This window comes from Bombyx mori, chromosome 24, assembly GCF_030269925.1.
Source record: "Bombyx mori chromosome 24, ASM3026992v2".
Taxonomy (NCBI): Eukaryota; Metazoa; Arthropoda; class Insecta; order Lepidoptera; family Bombycidae; genus Bombyx; species Bombyx mori.
The window spans coordinates 12,714,328-12,735,075 of NC_085130.1; the positions used below are offsets into that span (position 1 = coordinate 12,714,328).

At 38.9% G+C, this 20,748-nt stretch overlaps 1 protein-coding gene across 6 annotated transcripts in view; it reads right to left on the reverse strand.

Moving 5' to 3' along the window:
* The window catches only part of LOC101744966 (protein tramtrack, alpha isoform), a 111,542-nt gene that overhangs the window by 65,679 nt on the left and 25,115 nt on the right, over positions 1–20,748 (reverse strand). For all 6 annotated transcript variants that reach the window (XM_062675798.1, XM_062675794.1, XM_062675795.1 and 3 more), the window contains one exon: positions 1,413–1,713. In XM_062675798.1, coding sequence (XP_062531782.1) covers positions 1,413–1,494 — 82 coding nt within the window. In that variant the 5' untranslated portion in view covers positions 1,495–1,713. The remainder of the gene's footprint in view (positions 1–1,412; positions 1,714–20,748) is intronic.

The window sequence follows — 20,748 nt, forward strand, 5'->3', positions numbered from 1 at the left end:
TTTTTACTTTTTTAAAGGATATTCAGTAGTTGCAACTGGAACAAACCTACCACCAGTAATTACGCAAATTATAATTCTGCGGGTTTCATTTTTTTTGCTTAGTCCATAATATTTCCAAAGTTTAAAAATCAGACAGCACGCAGTACAGTTCCCCAGACCGGGAATTCGAGAGTCAATCAGTTAAATGTGAGTTAAATTCTTTTAAACAAAAAGTAGGGTAGTGTAGTTTGTAGGTTTTTTTAAGGACCACACCAGACTTCTATGACCAGACTTGTTCTATGAGATCGAAATCTCAACTGTATTCTCGCAAAAAACACACCGGCACGTCTGCTTCATTCGCAGTCGCATAGTCTTTGTATCGTCGAGACATGAAAATCCTATAGCCCTGACCGCCGGTAATTACATACCCGATCCTGTGGACCAAATGGTAAACAGTCGACGTCGCCCTAAGCACTTCATTACGGATCCTCTCGATCCATTAACGGTGCTTTTAGGTACCACAAGCACCGATCACCGTCCTCGCCGAACCCGTCGCTTGCGGCGAAGGGTCCAACGAGTAAATTAGCCCTCAGACACAGCCCATTGAGTTTCTCGCCGGATCTTCTCAGTTGGTCGCGTTTTCGATCCGGTGGTAGATTCTGCGAAGCACTGCTTTTGCTAGGGCCAGTGTTAGCAACACTATCGGTTTGAGCCCCGTGAGCTCACCTCCTAGTTCGGTGAATCTAGAATAACCCCTCGAGGTTACTTTTTTTTTTTTTTTATTGCTAAGATGGGTGGACGAGCTCACAGCCCACCTGGTGCTAAGTGGTTACTGGAGCCCATAGACATCCACAACGTAAATGCGCCACCCACCTTGAGATACAAGTTCTGAGGTCTCAAGTATAGTTACAACGGCTGCCCCACCCTTCAAACCGAAACGCATTACTGCTTCACGGCAGAAATAGGCAGGGTGGTGGTACCCACCCGCGCGGACTCACAAGAGGTCCTACCACCAGACTACAATTGAAATTATAAATTTGTAGACTAATATGATTCTAATGTCAAAAACTATTATTTTACTTCTATAACCACAGATTTCGCGAAGACTACAGTATAGACAAATTATATTAAAGACAAACAGTATGTACATATTAATCTATTCTCAATTTGACCACAGACTATAAGCAATAACAAAAGTTTGACGATAAACAAATAATATGCATGCGTGTGTGTGTCAAATACGTGGTAGTATGTGTAATGTTTTTATTCATTGATTCAATGTATTATTTATGCATAATTTAAAAAAATATCTTAACGTTCTGCACTCCTTCTCTATATTCTCTGTAAGTGTGGAGAATTTCATACCGTTTGCGCAATTTTCGTTAAAATGGATACAAAGTTTTTGATTCACGTATTAATATATAGATACTCACCAGTTTCTAAGAGCTGAGCGAACATGCTCTGGACATTCGAGTGGTGGTGCTTCCAACGCAGGCAGTACTGTTGCGGCGTCATCTTCGTCAGACCAGATCCTCCTTGGTCCACACGCTTCTGGACGTCCACTTAAACCGATTAAACTAGCTTTGGTATAGAAGTCAATAGCGCTTCCTTGTTTTGGTTTGGTTCTTTTGGTCGAATTTTGATATATATAGATATATTTTTTATTTTTTTAAACTAAATTAAGAGTATTATAAATGTGGAATGTGGCTTCGTCTTTGGCGGGCGCGTTGTAACCTGGAACAATTGAAAGGTGTTTAATTCGAGGGCTCATTCGGAATAATGTTGCACAGAATTGGTATTGTTATTCCCGTAAGAGTAACGCCATCTATCGCTGAATAGCCGAAACGAATATCGAAGGAACTCGTAACGTCGAGAAAGGTACAACGCCATCTGTTGTCAGATAGCGGAAACACACAATACTCGACTTGTGAGGAATGTTTTCGACGATTCTAGGGATTTCGTTTCGACTATAATCAGAAGTACTCGAAGCGAAAGGTGCGAACGGATCACCTGAAGCGAAGCGGAAGAAGCGAATTGAGAATTTTAATGTGTTTGTGAAGTGTTTTAAATGTTCTAAGTGCTAATACAGTGTTAACTTGTAATTCGTTCGAATTTTATTTATCCCGAACCCCAGCGCGTAACAGTATTTAAAAGGGTGGGAGTTTAGTTGCGAACGAACCTATACCAGTCTAGAGTTGAAATTGAGATTTCAGAGCCCCCTTATTATACTAAGGTCAGTATTGTTTCGAATGCGCTTTTATCAGCTCGGCCTGTATCTATATATCTATATGACAAAATCTTTGAACGTCATTTTCGCAGACTTGAAGATGAGTCGACTATTATCAAAGCTGGCAATGTGACTTTTGGACAATTCGACATCTTAGATAAATAACAGGTTAAGTATTAACCTTAATTTAATGCAGGTTTTGAACCGTATTCTTTGAAGGAGACGATTATATTCTAATCAATCTGTATTGACATATCAATAATTTTTGTTGTCCAAATGCACAGATTGCCACCTTTGATAATAGACGACTCAGATGTCCTATTAACTTGACAATTCGCACGCGCGTCGAGAACCGATGGCGATACAACAGTTTTATTACATTGACCTAATATCGCGAGCAGGATAACAAGGATATAATAATCTTAATATTCTACTCGTTAATGAATGCTTGAAGTCACGACGACTTCAACTTTTTTCGTCTATTTATTTTATTTTATTGCTTAGATGGTTGGACGAGCTTACAGCCCACCTGTTGTTAAATGGTTACTGGAACCCATAGACATTTACAAAGTAAATGCCACTACCCACCTCGAGATATGAGTTCTAAAGTCTCAGTATAGTTACAACGGCTGCCCCACCCTTCAAACCGAAACGCATTAATTACTACTTCACGGCACGAATAGAGGGCGGTGGTACCTACCCATGCAGACTCACAAGAGGTCCTACCACCAGTAATTATGCAAATTATAATTTTGCGTGAACATTTGTTGAGTACGTATTTCATTAGAAAAATTGGTACCCGCCTGGGATTCGAGCACCGGTGCATCGCTACGCGTACGAATGCACCGGACGCCTTATATCTTAAGCCACGACAACTTATGTATGTATTATTCGTCCTATTTAATTCGAGGATACGTCCAATATGAAGTCAAGTCAAATTTAGTTGATCGGTCTATTAAGATAATACAAGTACGTCTCTATTTAAATCTGAGCTGTTCGTTGATTTGTTCATATAAATACGACACAAGTACGTAAGAACAGTAAACAGAAATGTTTCCTTAACTTGTCAAACAATCAACTTTTTGTTTGTCCAGAGACGGATTCAGAGATTGGGATAATTGAGACCCAAAATATACATATATTGCATTTTAATTTGAAAGACGAATGCTAGATTTAAAAGCGCAGTTCGCACGCCAAACTTTCAGTAAGCATTATAAAGTGAAATATGTATAAACATTACTTACTACTACATAGTATAAAACAAAGTCGCTTTCTCTGTCCCTATGTATGCTTAAATCTTTAAAACTACGCAACGGAGTTTGATGAGGTGGTACTCACAAGAGGTCCTACCACCAGTAATACACAAATTATAATTTTGCGGGTTTCATTTTTATTACACGATGTTATTCTTTCACAGTAGAAGTCAATAGTGTACATTTTTTATGTACGTTATTCATTAAAATAAATATTAAAAAATAAATAAAAATTGGTACTCGCCTGCGGGATTCGAACACCGTGGCATCGCTCGACACGAATGCACCGGACGTCTTATCTTTTAGTCCACGACGACTTCAGTGCTTATCAGATCCCCTAGAGGCCTAGACATAACATAAGCCCCGCTATCTTCTTTTCAGACATGAGGCTGAAGTTTCAATTAAGGTTACACGTACTCCAATACAAGAAGTAAATCTTACCGGCATAAATAGGCAAGATGATGTTAGTTACCTCTGCGAGCCTTCTATACGACAAAGCAAAGAACATCAACATAGCGAATTTAATAACAAGCCTTTTACCTATGAAGTTGCCATTTTAAGAATACTGGCCATTTCAAACGTAATTTATGTATGATTGGCAATAAATTCTTAATTTAAAATGTATTTTTTATTTTAAAATTATGGAATCATATTTTCAAATTCGTGTCATTTGTTTCTTGATTAGTGTTTTGTTTTGACTATATTTCTATATTTTACGTCAGTATGCACTCGATAAAAATATGAGTATTTATAGATAGGGGTTCCGTAGCGGTAGCAATTACGCACAATCGGCACAAGACATTAATGACGTGACCACTACTACCAGGGACGTCTTAAATTAGGCTGGGGCCCTTGGGCACACAAGAATTTGAGGCCCTTATGGAAAGTAAAAAAAAGCGAATTATAATAACATTTTTTTACTGAGTATGACATTTATTATAGGTAATCAAATACAGTATGATATAATATGTCATTTAATGATATTAGAATGCTGCTGGTTTTTTGGTTGGATAACGGAAACCGTTATTGTAATCGCTAGATGGTGTACTTAGTAAATTAGGTAGGATGCGTTCGGAAATATTATTAATTAGTAGAGTAGGAATAGGCGTAGTCATCGATATAATGGCGTAGTATAGGTATGCCGTGTAAATTGCCGTTTTTTACTTGAATTTAAATTTTTTCAATATATTTTTTTAATATTGAATTGTCATCAGTCCTTAATCAGTATACCAAATTTCGAGTTGATCCGACGTTTTGAAGGGGGTCAAAATCATGTTCAAAGATTCCGTTACAAACATACATACGTCTGAAGCTAATAAAAGCGTATTAAAAATTAGCCCTGTCGTCGCACAAAAGCTAAAATCAGCAACGAGGAATTAAAGGCGATAGTGGAAGCTGACGATACTCATTCTACCGCTGAGTTAGTAACAGCTTTCAACGTTAGCATCAAAACAAATATTAGTCTATTTGCGTCAAATTGGCAAGGTAAACAAACTTGATATGTGGGTACCGCATGATCGCAAGCGCGACGAACTCGTCAAGGTATGCCTTGCGTCGCTAAACAGACGCAGAGACGAGGAAATTTTGAAGCGCATTGTCGCTTCTGATAAAGAATGTGTTCTTTTTGATAATCGCATGCAGTCATAACGTTGATTAAACCCGGATTCAATACGTAGGCATTGCCCCTAATGAAAACTTACGCCTAAAACAATCATGGTCACAATTTTTGCCTACCTATTCACTGGTAGCCTAAGAGGCTATTCAAGCTGCGCGCGGGTTAAGTGAGCTCACGGTCTCCAACAGGGAGAATTTTTTAATAGCGATCTCAGCAAGATCAGTGCTTCAACACCTGAGAGTCTGCAACAAATGCTTCTGAGGAGTTTGTTGGCTCTCGCACGCCGGTCCTCTTTAGGAAGGGTACTTAAAATTCCCACTGCGCTGGCAAAGATGCATCAATACTCTGAGTACACATTTTGCTTGATAGAACAAAATAATTATTATAATATGGCGACTTTTGTATATTTTTCGGCATGTTAAACGGAAACATAGATTTGCATTCAAAGTTAGCATTTGAAACCTTCAGCGGTAGATTGAGTATCGTCAGCTTCCATTATCGCCTTTAATTCGTCATTGTTGATTTTAGTTTTCGTGGGGTAGACGACGGGGTTTATTTTTTACATCAAAATTTATTTCCATATCGGAAGCCTTCAAATCTATATAGAGTCGTGCGTTCGTTTGTAATGTTCACGTCAATAATGTCTTGAGCCATTTTTGCAGAATTGCTACCGCTACGGAACCCGTATTCTATAAATACTCATATTTTTATCGTGTGCATATTGACGTAAAATATACAAATGTAGTCAAAACAAAACACTAATCAAGAAACAAATGACACGAATTTTGAAAATATAATCCCATATTTTTTAAATAAAAAATGACATTTTAATTTAGGATTTATTGCCGATCATGCATAAATTACGTTTCAAATGACCAGTATTCTTAAAACGGCAACTTCATAGCTAAAGACTTGTTATTAAATTCGCTATGTGGATGTTCTTAGCTCTGTGGTATTGAAGGCTTGCAAAGGTATCCAACTTAATTAATTGAAACTTAACTGAAACTTCAGCCTCATGTCTGAAAAGAAGATAGCGGAGCTTATGTTATGTCTAGGGGATTTCATAAGTACTGAAGTCGTCGTGGCCTAAAGGATAAGACGTCAAGTGCATTCGTATCTTACGATGCACCAGTGTTCGAATCCCGCTGACGGGTACCAATTTTTCTAATGAAATACGTACTTAACAATTGTTCACGATTGACTTGTTCAATCTATACTAATATTATAAAGAGGAAAGATTTGTTTGTTTGTTTCTATCGAATAGGCTCCGAAACTACAGAACCGATTTTAAAAATTCTTTCACTGTTTGAAAGCTACACTATTCCCGAGTGACATCTTTTTTGAAAAAATTAGGGATCCTTACTGAAACTCTAATAATGTAACCTAAGATGTAAAAAACTTACCTAAAATAGTCTTTCCATCGCGTGCCGACCCGAACGGAGTCGGAGCAGGCCGCTAGTAATTAATAATCATGCAATAATATGTGTGTTTCTAATCATATGACCACCACTATGTATACTCAGAGGCAAGCCTTACTTCTTCGATTCATCACAACCCATATAATGTATATATCCCACAGCTCCACCAAACGAATCTAAAACGTAGGCTAACGTTCCAACTCCATACAAATTTGCGTTAACTTTTACGCTATCGAGAACGTTAAAAAGCTTGCACTAAGCACACCCTAGCCCCAAAGTAAGATCCGTTAATCTATGGGAACTGGAGAATGACAAGCTAACTTTATATACGTTTTTAATATATAGATCAGGTTTGGCCAATCGACCGACAGCGGTTATTAGTCGAATCGATTATGGCAAGGCAAAAAATATTAAACACATAGAACCGACCGCGCAATGTAAGAAAAACGTAACGAAACAAGTTATTACTAGAAGCCACACAGACACAGCCCACTGAGTTTCTCGCCGGATCTTCTCAGTGGGTCGCGTTTCCGATCCGGTGGTAGATTCTGCGAAGCACGGCTCTTGCTAGGGTTCGTGTTAGCAACGTCGTCAGGTTTGAGCCCCGTGAGCTCAGTTACTAGTTAAGGTTACGCTGAAATAGCCTCTCAATGTTATCAGATTAGGTAGAAAAAAAAAACTAGAAATAGGTAAAATTTCATTATTATGTTCATTTTTTTAATTATACTGAATTATGTTCTTTCATTTAATTTCAAGGAATGTCATTGGTAGATCGCAGATGGTAGCGTCAGTTGCATCTAATCATTTTAGCGACCTCTGATATTAAACACCCAGATAAATAGCAAAGAAATCTGTTAGTCGCATGAATGTTTGCGCGGTGCGGGAATCGAAGCCACGGCCCTCGACCCAGCCCAAGTCGGAGCCGCAATAAGAGTATGCTTATTAAATGCTGTACGGTAATTTTCTTTTCTTCACCCCACCCCCGTAATGAACACAGAACACTTTGAGAAGACGGCACCACATGAAAACCCTCTTGTCGTGGCCGCTGGAAACTACATACCCGATCCTGTAGACCGAATGGTAAACAGTCGACGTCGCCCAAAGCACGTTATTACGGATCCTCCCGATCCATTGACGGTGCTTTTAGGTACCACAAGCACCGGTCACCGTCCTCACCGAACCCGTCGCTTGGGAAGAAGGGTTGACGAGTAAATTAACCCTCAGACACAGCCCATTGAGTTTCTCATCGAATCTTCTTAGTGGGTCGCGTTTCCGATCCGGTGGTAGATTCTGCGAATCACGGCTCTTGCTAGGGTTCGTGTTGGCAACGTCGTCAGGTTTGAGCCCCGTGAGCTCCCCCCGTGAACAAAAAAAGGAACACCGAAATCCCTCCCTGCACACACGATAAGTCCCTGAACCTCTGACACGGATGCTATCATTGTTCCGAAAAAAAAAAAAAAAAATTATAATTACGTCACAAACACGATAGCTTATCGAATAGTTCTGGATGTAGAAAAACAATCAAAAACACAAAATTATTCCATTCGAAATTATTCAAGATAAGTACCGACAAATTACATTGGCCCGATAAGTTTTCGTGAGGGCATACCTATTGGTTAAATTGAATTTGCATTCCATTCCCTTTTAATCTGATAACATTGGATAGACATAGAGACACTAGCGAACCGCGGACATGTTTTTTTTTGCTTACCTGGCGAGTGTCTATGCGAGCTCACAGCCCACCTAATGTTAAGTGGTTACTGGAGCCCATAGACATCTACAACGTAAATGCCGCCACCCACCTCGAGATATAAGTTCTAAGGTATCGGTATAGTTACAGCGGCTGCCCCGCCCTTCAAACCGAAACGCAATATTGCTTCACGGCGGGAATAGTAGTGGTACCTACCCGCGCGGACTCACAAGTCCTACCAACAGTAATTACGCAAATTATAATTTTGCGAGTTTGATTTTTATAACACGATGTTATTCCTTCACCGTGGAAGTCAATCGTGAATTTGGTAAGTACGTATTTCATTAGAAAAATTGGTACCGGCCTGCGGGATTCGAACACCGGTGCATCGCTACATACGAATGCACCGGACGTCTTATCCTTTAGGCCACGACGACTACAATACTAATACTAGGCTAGAATTTATTTCTTTTACTCGCTATCGTTACTTTCTTATGTATCATTGATCGGAACCCCTTCTCAGATAAAGGTCTCCTCCAGCTTCTTCCAAGCCACTTTATCCGTGGCTTTCTTTTTCCAATCGCTTTTATATCTTCTATCCACCTTTTTTTAGGGAGCCCTCGTCCGTTAACGGAATTATATTAAAAAAAAAGTTTTCCTCAACCGTGCTGAAGAAATTGGGTCCGCAGCGAGAACGTTTAGAAGACATACGAATACATAAAGACGCGAAGATTCATTATATATGTTACGGTAAATGTACACTCTTGGGAAATGTACACTTTTATCGGTAAATGTGTAAATTTTAGCGGTAGGCAGCGGCTTGGCTCTGCTCCTGGCATTGCTGAAATCCATGGGCGACGATAACCACTCACCATCAGGTGGACCGTATGTTCGTCTGCCTACAAGGGCAACAAAAAAAAGGTTAAGTATATGTGAACTGAAGATAATGTTTAAGTACGTATAAAAATATTTTTCAGGCTTGGGAAGAGTCGCATAATGCCCTTGGGGTTTTCTGCGACTTATCTAAAGCTTTTGATTGTGTTGAGCATAATACATTGTTGAGGAAATTACACCATTATGGTATTAGGGGCTTTTCATAGAACTTATTAAATCTTATTTATCCGGAAGAATCCAAAAGGTAGACGTTAAAGGAACGAGATCTTCCGGTGTCTTACTTAATATGGGTGTTCCTCAGGGTTCCATATTGGGTCCCTTCTTATTTCTTGTATATATCAATGATTTACCTAAGTTTATTGAAACCCGTCGCGAGGTCGTATTATTCGCTGATGATACATCATTATTGTTTAAAATTAAACGACATTTGGAAGATTATGACGATGTGAATGATGCTATCTCGCGCGTGATACATTGGTTTAGTGTTAATAATCTGTTATTAAATAACAAAAAAACAAAATGTATAAAATTTACCACACCTAATGTTAGACAAGTAGACACTAATATTACTGTAAGTGGAGAGACACTGGAGCTTGTGGATTCGACAGTTTTTCTTGGTATAACAGTTGATTCCAAGCTGCAGTGGGGTCCTCACTTATGCAAGTTAGCGAGTAGGCTTAGTTCTGCAGCGTTTGCGGTAAAAAAAATACGAATGTATACTAATGAAGATACGGCACGCCTGGTTTATTTTAGTTATTTTCATAGTGTTATGTCCTATGGCATTTTGCTATGGGGCAATGCTGCCGATGTCGAAACGATTTTCATCCTGCAGAAGAGGGCTATTCGTGCTATTTATAATATGCACCCGAGGGAATCCTTGAGGGACAAGTTTAAGGAAATCAAAATTCTAACTTTAGCGTCCCAATACATTTTTGAAAATTTATTGTACGTGCGTAAAAACATTGAAGAATTCCCCAGAGTCTGCGATTTGCACAATGTGAACACTAGGAACAAACATAGGCTTGCGTTACCGGCGACTCGAATTAAGAAAATAAGCAACTCTTTCAGGGGGCTGGGTGTACAGCTTTTCAACAAGATCCCACTAAACGTTCAACTACTACCTGTTCATAGATTTAAGAAAACTGTTAAGGAACGTTTGTGCAACAAGGCATATTATAAAGTTAAGGATTATTTACTAGATGGCACTACGTGGGAATGAGGCGCTCGCTCCTGGCCTTTTCATTTTTCATTATTATTATTATTTTTTTAATTGTATTTTTTTGACTTGTTTTTTCTTTTATTGTGAATATTTCTATTTATTTAAAAAAAAGAAAATATTTGAGAAAAAACAAAAACAAAAAAAAGCCCGCTGAGTTTGTTTCGCCGGTTCTTCTCAGGACTGTGGCTTTTTTTGGAACCGGTGGTAGAGTTAACATTGTTATTTGTATTTTGACATTCAACAAGTGTGTCATACTGACATCTAAGTTGAAATAAATGATTTTGAATTTTGTACATTTCCGCGACTAATGTGTACTCCTGCCTTCAGGTATTGGTAAATGTATACTCTTACCTTGATGTTTTAAAAAAAGTTGAAATACAAATAAATGAATAATGTTGTTGCAGTAAAAAAATATTTATTTAAATAAACATAATACAAATAGCTTTAATAACTTTAATAAATTATAAATAAATAACCTTTTCTTTGCATATTATATAGTATGTCGTGAGTTAGGTTAGGTTAGGTTAGGTTGTAGTGGTATTTCGAGCGTGGAAGCTTCAATCTCGGCGTGCCGTGCTCGAGGCGTGGTCTCGGCGCCTGGCGGAACCCGCCTACGGGCGACGGACTGTCGAGGCGATCCGCCCGGTCCTCTCGGACTGGGTGAATCGCGACCAAGGACGTCTCACCTTCCGGGCGACGCAAGTGCTCACAGGACACGTCTGTTTCGGTCGCTACCTGCACCTCGTCGCCCGGAGGGAGCCGACGCCGAAGTGCCACCACTGCAGTGGCTGCAACGAGGACACGGCGGAGCACACGCTCGCGTACTGCACCGCTTTCGCGGAGCAGCGCCGCGTCCTCGTTGCAAAAATAGGACCGGACTTGTCGCTTCCGACCGTCGTGGCTACGATACTCGGCAACGACGAGTCCTGGCAGGCGATGCTCGACTTCTGCGAGTCCACCATCTCGCAGAAGGAGGCGGCGGAACAGGGAGAGCTCTTCTTCCCTCTCGGCGCCGTGCCGCCGCCGTCGGGCCGGGGGTCGGAGGAGGGCGTTTGTCCAGCTCCAGCCCCTATGAGGAGGCAGTCTCCTCCCGGTGATGGTCACGGGGCGACCTAAGGGAGTTGAGGCTGCGCCGCACGCCGTCACTCTAGCGCGCTGGCACCAGGAGGACGGGACGACGCGTCGGCGGCTGCGGACTGCGATGCGGTCCGCAGTTTCGTCGTCGCTGTCGTCGCCGAACATACTGTTGAAGAGCAACCCGGTCGGCGGTGTATCGCGTTCCGACCCGGCAGGCTGGTTCTGGCCCAGCGGGGTATCCCGGAACACCAGCGGCAACGCCCGGGCGGCTGGTAGGGCCGCCGTACCGCGGAGACCGACGTCGTTGGTCGTCAACTATCGCCTCGACGACCCGTCGGTCGGACGTCCTCGGGGTGGCGCCGCGTGTCTGGTTGTAGTGTTGACCGCGGGAACCCCCCTACTCTGACCGGGTTCTGACCCCGGACCGAGATCGGACGTCGGGTGTAAGAGTGCAGGGGAGTCGTTTAGTGGGTGGGCCCTAAAATTCTTGGGCCCGCGATCTGCTTTCAACACCTGCAGATCGTTGAGTCTCACATACACCGCGCGCCCCCTAGGCGCGGACCTCGTAGGAGGTTCGGCCCCCGGCCCGAAAAGAAAAAAAGGTTGTAGTGGTACGCATGCGCACTACATTACTAGCACTTGCGATTTCGTATTTTGTACGCCATGCTCACATTTACCAAAACGACATGGTTATTTAAAAGGCTATTTGGTTTAAGCGACATTTCGCTTAATACGCGACATTTATCTCTGTAATTAAGAGTCGGTTTTATTTGGTATCGGCATCAACAGTTCGATGTTTTTAATTGAACTTCAATTAAGTTCACCACATTCGAACAGTTGAAGAAGTTTTTTATTTTATTGCTTAGATGGGTGGACGAGCTCACAGACCACCTGATGTTAAGTGGTTACTGGAGCCCATAGACATCTACAACGTAAATGTGCCACCCACCTCGAGATATAAGTTCTAAGGTCTCAGTATAGTAACAGCGGCTGCTCCGCCCTTCAAACCGAAACACATTACTGCTTCACGGCAGAAATAGGCAGGGTGTTAGTACCTACGGTACCCGTGCGGACTCACAAGACCTCCTACCACCAGTTTTTTGTTATGATATTTTTTCCAAATTTTTAACTGTAAATGGCTTTCCTGTAAAGTTGAAAATAGAAAAAAGAAATAAATTGTGTTTGCATTGTGCTAAGATAACTCTTATGCAAAAAAGTATATTGTGTATGGCACCGAAAATATATAATAAGCTATACTATAAAAAAAGACAAATTATTTTTATTTAAAGACAACTTAAAAAAATTATTGACCTTAAGATGTTATTATACAGTTAACGATTTTTTAAATGATAAATCATTATGTTCATATTAAATTAGCTTCTTTCTGTTCTTTGTTTTCGTTTTATGATATAAATAACTAATTCTTATTCAATTAATTTATTTTGTTGTTTGATATTTTAATTAATTACTTAACATATTTACTGACTGCATTTAATGAAAATATTTATTGAATAATATTTGCACGCCGATCTGGTAGCAGGTTCTATAAAATAACTATCAACAACTTTGTAAACCTGCTAATAAAGTTTGATTTAATAGAAAATAGACCAAATATTCTTTCACTTCTCGATAAAATGACAATAAACAATGCGAGATAAAACCATAAACATTAGACTCGGGCTCGCGAATACCGAAGAAAATACGTTTCTATATATTTGTTTTTTTTTTTTAAATTAGTAACACTATTTTTCGTAAAAGCGAAAAAAAAACAACTAAAAATAAATTAGAAAAGAATAAAATCGGTTGACAAACATGAAAGAAAAGGCGCTAAAAATATTTCGTCTCTGTCTATTTACTAGCAATAAACAGAGACGGACGAAGCTAGCGACGCCAGGCACGACACAGCCGCGTTGCCATGGTTACAGAATTTTCTCGAACAATTCTCCCAGCAAGCAATATACAAACAAAAACGCGAACATTGCTAAACCGGTGCAAACCAATTTTCATATTTTCACACAGACTTATCAATAATGCGTTCAATGGTTAGTTTCTTATTTATTTCTTTTCATCCTATTAGCGTTAAACTTACTTTCACCTATTTTGCAGAAATTCCGAAATGATTTTTGAAAGAAAGATACGTTATAAAAAACTAAATAAAATAAAAGAAAAATCAATGCTAAATTCACAGAAACTAATATTAATTATCATTTTTATATGTTATTAACTCATTAAAGATGTTATACGTGGGCGCGCTAAGATACGTCCGTAAAGGTTAATACTTAAATACCTATAAATCAAAATGCGCAAGTAGTCGGTATTCCGACGCTCCGCACTTTCTACGCATTCATAGACTCGATGTATCGACGATTCGCGTTCAAAGAGTTAAAAGCATTTTCAAGTATTTTTTTTTATAAACTCTCCCTAAGGGACAATGCTCAAAAGTGGGCCAACTTTATGTCAAAACTATTTGTACCGTAAAATGGGGCGATTAGGGACAAATTCCAACTTTATGAGCAATTTTAAGGTAGTTGTTGATGTATATAATGCTATATCAGGATCAAAATGATTGAGTCTTGGGGGCATCTTTGTTGTCTAATTTAAAATTATGCAACTAGCATTCCAGTTTAAGCAAAAAATGCAAAAATAGGTCTAATCCCTATTTACCCGAAAATTGCGGTTAATTGGGACGAAATGAGAAATTTGCTAGGGTTGGCACTACTTTTATTTTTATATATAGTTTTAATTAATTAATTTATTTCGTTGCACCAACAAAGTGATCATCAATAAAAAAAATTGAAAAACTGACAAAAGTACATGGCAGACATCACCTCAATTATAGGTGCAATCGACAGTGCTGATATTTCTATCTGGGTTAAGAGATTAGGTGTGTCGGTTATTCCATGGATTAATCAGATGAATACCCCCACTCTGAACAAATATTAAATATTTTATTATGTATTACTTAGACATTTTTGTCCACCTTGAGATTTCATTGATCTTGTTACATGTCTCTGCAAAATCGACTTACTTATATTAAATTGCTTATCTATTTCAACTAAAGATTTATTCCCAATTTCGCTTCGATAAACCAGATTTTTACCAACAAATTTAAAAAATATTGTTATAACTACATAGACAACCCTACAAATCTGTACCTATTTATACTTAGGTCGTTTCCATTTCACGTATTCTCATCCCAATTGACCTCTTTTTCGTTGTTATTTGTACCTAAGACGTCCCCAATATCCCCAAAAACAACAGATTTTTACATGTATTTTTATTTAATCAAATACATTAAAACCAATAACAACTGAGACTTACCTTTAATATATATGCTGGTTCAAACACTAAATAACGTTTATAAATCATAGTCGTCTTCTATTATTATCAAATAAATAAAAGAGAGCAAAGTTTCTAGCACTAAAATAATTACCACCACAGGAAGTTAATTTGAAACGCGATTTTTTATAAGTTAGCAGCTATTATCATGCATATTCAGAGTTGTTTTGTGAACTTTCAACATTCTACTATTAAACTACAAAAAAATGGAAGATTTTGCAACGAATATAAAACTTATATTGAGCGTCGAAAGATTTTCCCGGTTTTTTCCCGATTCGCCTTTCAATCCCTAATCGCCCCATTTTACCGGTACTTGAAAAACTATGCCTTATTTTTTGACGTTGTTTAGTTTATGTATCAACATTTCTTTCGCCCTGGTATGGTTTTACAAAAAAATAAATTATTTATTTGATAACATCCCAAAACTTAGTGCCACAGTTTTTAAATTCACCAATAGGCAATTATTACTTAAAACCATGAATTATTTAATATTTTTAGATATTAATGATTCCATTAGTAAAAATCTCAATGGCCTGCCATTACTCTATTCTTATTATATTATATGATCAGAGAGTTTTGGCAGCAACCCGAGTGAAGCGTCACTTGAAGTTTTATTTTAATGTTTTTTTTAATAGTTTATTGTGATGTGTAATATATAAATTGGGTGTTGTTTTGTGTATTAAACGTCAATAATCGTTGTTCAAGATTATTGAGGCATTGGAATAAAGCTGTGGCTAACATAGCAGTGACTGTTTTTTTTTTCAAGATAATAAATAGGTCTGCGGAAATTCATGCTCACTCAATGAGCTATTCATCGAGTTGACGTCAAAACTCCCAAAAAGCAATAAAAAGAGATACACCGGCTTTTTATTTACATAAAAAAATATAACTACGACAGACTAGGCTGTATAGTCTACGCTCTTTGCCTGCTTATTGGCGAATTTAAAAACAACAACAACAATTTCGTTGTCGGCTTCCGGATTTCATTTCATTTTATTATTATTATGAGGATATAATAATAATAAAATGTACGTAAGGGCTTATTTCTAGCAACATTAACCACAATTAACTTATTTAATACTGTAAATAATGATGAAAGCGATTATTGATTTCGAAAAAAACAATTAACAACTTAATTTTAGCTGCAGAAAAAAACAGATATCTCTTAAACCTGGGTGAGAATATAAAAATCGTTTTCTGAATATGAAACGATATTTCTTTGTCTATCAAATTAAATTAAAACCATCATGACGCGACAATTTTTTTAGGGGCCCAAACGCCCATAGAAAATGGGCATTGTCCTTTCATTTGATTTTGTATAATAAATTACTATTCCACATAGTGTTCGTCTCAAAGGTTGGGGGTGAGATGTTTTCGTAAATTTTTCTGAGCAATATTCATTATTTTAAATGGTAGCAGTTTTGTTTAGACTTATTTTGAATCAAAAATATATACCGTATGTATTTGGGACGTTATATTACTTTCAAACTTTTAAATCATGGAATCTAAAGGCAAAGAACATTTGTTTTTGTCAATTCTTCCGTTTGGACTGGCAAAGGATACACAGCCCATACCGCCAAGCCTTTCAATTATTTTTTAGCTAAAAGTCATTTTCGTTAAATCTATACTGCTGTAGAGGTAGTTTTTGTCTGTCTGTACAGTATCGATTGCATTCCGATTAGTAAAGCAGTTTTTCCTTACACATGCCAAGTTTCAAAAACTTAAAATGCGTTTTGTTATCAATGATCAACGTTTAGTTGCTATCTTTTTTTTATATATTTTTTTGTTTTTGCAGAGTTTTAAAAGTATTATAAACTAGCGGCCCGCTCGGGACTTTAACAAAAATTTCAACGATATTTGACGTGGTTTAATTTTTTTAAATAAAAGAACACTTATTGTGGCATAACTATAATAGTTACACTTTTTCTAAATAATAATGTGTTCTACAAAGTCGTAGTACATTATTTTATTCTATCATCAATAGTTTTCGCAGGGCACGCGATGTAAAGAATATTTTAGGTATTTTTTTACACCTTGGGCTACATTATTGGAGTTTTAGTAAGGATCCCTAATTTTTTTCAAAAAAGATTATAGCCTATATCACTCGGGAATAGTATAGCTTCCAAACAGTGAAAGAATTTTTCAAATCGGTTCAGTAGTTTCGGAGCCCATTCAATACAAACAAACAAACAAATCTCTCCTCTTTATAATATTGGTATAGCTACACGAAAATATTTGGATTCTTACCTTTTATAAATCAGACAACTCTTATAAGGAAACAATAAAAAATAATAGTGGTACAAAAACTGCCGTTCTTCTTTCTATATATGTACATATGGATGTAGTTCGTTTTTGGCGGGAAGGCGTGGAGCCAAGTTGTGTGAATTGTTTTATTTTGTTAATTTATTCGTTTCCTCAGGTTTATTAACTGTTTAGTATCTGTGAAAATGCATAAGTGTGGGAAAATGAAACAATGCGGTTTGACGTAGCTGGCGGGGTCTTCCAAAAAGTCCACTGTGGTCTCGGTAAGTAACCACCATTTTAATAAGACTTTATTTGATCGCATCAATTTTAACTCAATTATGTACAATCTCAAATATATCAGTTTCATCTCATTCAGCTCCATATTATTTTTCCTATAACAGAATTTGTATTTAATTAATAATTGTTTTTTTTTTAATTCGTCAAAACATTGGCGTCGCAGGACTTCAATTGCCATACTTAAAAAGGTAGAAAACAGAACTTCTAAAATTACGAAAATTTTCCATTTTTTCCGTCCGTCTTCCATCCAATATATTAATTACTTAAATGCGATGAATAAATAATTATTTATTCGTAGCTTAAATGTAATAAAATCAAAATAATATCGCTAAGCAACATAAATTACAAAAAAAATATCTCCTTGACAACGATGTTTTTCCTCTTTATTTATTTAGTATATAAGATTATTTCTTTATTTATATAAGCTGTTAACCGCGGCTTCGCCTGTGTGGTCAAGGAAAAGTATCAGTGTAGTTTCCCGCGGGAATGAGCAGTTTTTACGGTATATATTAAAAATACCTATATCCCGCTCACCTGACCTAAAACTAAAACTTAATAAAAACGTGTCAATCCGTTACTTCTTACGCCAAAGAAGAACAAACAAACACCCAAAACAACAAACGGGGTTTTCACGTTTATAATATTAAAAGTATGAATTTTGATTTCAGGTTATTAACGCTGACTGATAAGACTTGTCTGAAACTTTGACAATGTTAAATATTGCAAAAAGCCGAACAGACGTATTCTTTCCCAAAAAAAAAAAAAACTCAAAAATATACGAAGGCTCAATTTATTTTGGATCATCAAAACTAACCTAAAAATGGCGGGAATGCGTCATCGAAATTATGACGTGAATCGATAGACGCCAAAAAGGATAATGTATTTTTTTTTGTGTGTGTTTTCAATTGTTCTAGATTTAAATTCCGCAGCCGATACCATCAATCAACAGAATGATTGTGTGTCGTCATGCAAAACTGCATCTCGTTCATGCTTCACTGACATTGCTGTGGATAAAATACTATCGAATAAAAACTTCCTTTACATCCGAGAGGTTTCTGGCGCGCGCATAGCTCAAAGCCCAGAGCATTGCTAAGTTATTTACAGTACCAGGCAATAAATATTGCACATCAATATTTAGAAAGAGACTGTCGTCTAATTTTGTTTTTATTATAGAGCCTTACCTGTGTGCAACGAAACACTTTTTATTACCTCCCTAAGCTGATAGATAGCCTTGAGAGGCTATTTCAGCCTAACCTTAACTAGTAGGTGAGCTCACGGGGCTCAAACCGAAGTGATGCTAACACTGGCCCTAGCAAGAGCAGTGTTTCGCACAATCTACCAGCAGATCGGAAACGCGACCCACTGAGAAGATCCGGCGAGAAACTCAGTGGGCTGTGTCTATGGGTTAATTCGCTCGTCGAGCCCTTCGTCGCGAGCGACGGGTTCGACGAGGACGGTGACCGGTGCTTGTAGTGCCTTCTTCTTCTTCTTCTCCATTGCTCCCTCATTGCTGAGGATCGTGACTCCGTTTGAGCTTACAATGAGTCGCAAGTTTAGAATTTGCTCTTTCGTGCCCCTCCCCCTAACAAAACCCGCCTGCTCCTGAGGTATCTGCCAGTCAAGGAACGATTTTAGTCTGCTGTTTATGACGTGGAGTAGGATCTTGCTAGCGTGCGACACACAAGGGCTATCGTTCGGTAATTGCTACAATAGCAACTGTGGTGCCTAAAAGCACCGTTAATGGATCAGGAGGATCCGTAATATCGTGCTTTGGGCGACGTCGACTGTTTACCATTCGGTCTACAGGATCGGGTATATAGTTTCCAGCGGCCACGACAAGAGGGTTCTCATGTCGTGCCGCCTTCTCAAAGTGGCGCAATGATACCGACTGTAGATACTTACTGAGTCAAGTTCCAGATCATGGAGATCCACATTCCTCAGGTCATCATGGAAATCCACATTCCTCAGGAACCATGGTGCTCCGACGGCTATCTTGCAAAATCGGGATTGAATAACCTGAAGGGGTTTCAAGTTAGTGCGGGCCGCGAGAGCGAACACTACGCTTGCATACGTCATGATGGGGCGTATGCAAGTTTTGTAGTGTCACCTCATTACGACATTATGGAATGCCATCCCTCTGTCGAGGGTGACGCTTAGATATTTGACCTTCGAGGCCCACGGTATGGGCTGGCCAAAGAGAGTGATGGGGCTAACGGCGGAGGTGTTTGCGCGCCTATTAAGGAGTGGGATGCTCGAAGTGGTATTCGGAGGGCGACTCCTTTTGAAGAGCACCGCTGTGCTTTTCGTGGGGTTGATGTCGATTCGCCACTTCCGGAACCACTGTCCCATGGTGGCTACTGCGATCTGGAGTCGCCGATGAAGTAACGACATCTTCCTACACGAGTAGTAGATAGCCGTGTCATCGGCGAAGAGCGCTAGATGGGTCTCCGGAGACCGGGGTATATCATATACAAACTAAATAGTAACGGGGAGAGTGCGGAGCCTTGCGGGACTCCGGCAGTCAGATGACGGGGACGAGAGCGAGTTCCCTCTACTCGATATCGAAACGAACGGTTCGACAAGAAGTCTCGTATGATGAGCACGAGTCTGTTTGGCACTCCCATGTTGTACAGTTTGTATATCAAACCGTTATGCCAGACTTTGTCGAACGCCTTCGCGATATCGAAGAAGAGGGCGCCGGTCGGGATTTGTTTACGCCTATTTAGCCCTATTAAGATGTGCTCCGTGAGGCGGTGCATTTGTTGTATGCACGAGTGTTTAGCGCGGAATCCAAACTGCTCGTCTATTAGTATTTTGTTCGCGGTAACGAAGTCCCAGAGGCGTTTCCGAAGGAGTCGTTCGTATATTTTGCTTATCGCTGGGAGGAGACTAATCGGACGGTTATTTATTTATTTGGTACCAATACGTTAAACATATGAGCGCAGTAGGTACTCGTTTTTAAACTCTTTTACTAGCTTCATTCGTATGTTAGTATGAATGTAACGGAAACTTTGAACGTGATTTTGAGCCCCTTCAAAACGTCGCATTAACTCGATATTTGGTATACTTATCAAGGACCGATGACAATTCAATATTTTAAACGGTTAGTTATATTTATTAGAATAATCAGAATTAGCGTTTTTTTGTTGGGACTAACTCTCAATTTTAACACAGCTCTTTCACAATATACTTGAGACCTTAGAACTTATATCTCAGGTTGGGTTGCGCGTTTACGTCGTAGATGTCTATGGGCTCCAGTAACCACTTAACACCAGGTGGGCTGTGAGCTCGTCCACCCATCTAAGTATTAAAAAAAAAAAAAAACTAGTGAGCCAGGTCACAGACCTCAGTCTGAGAGGATCTTCCTTAGCAAGAGCAGTGCTTCTCTGAATCCATCATTGGATCGAAATGGCGACTCACTTCGAAGAACCGGCGTGTAACTCAATGGGTTTATTCCACAACGCGCTCCAGATCCGACACGCCCTCGGGTTTCTAT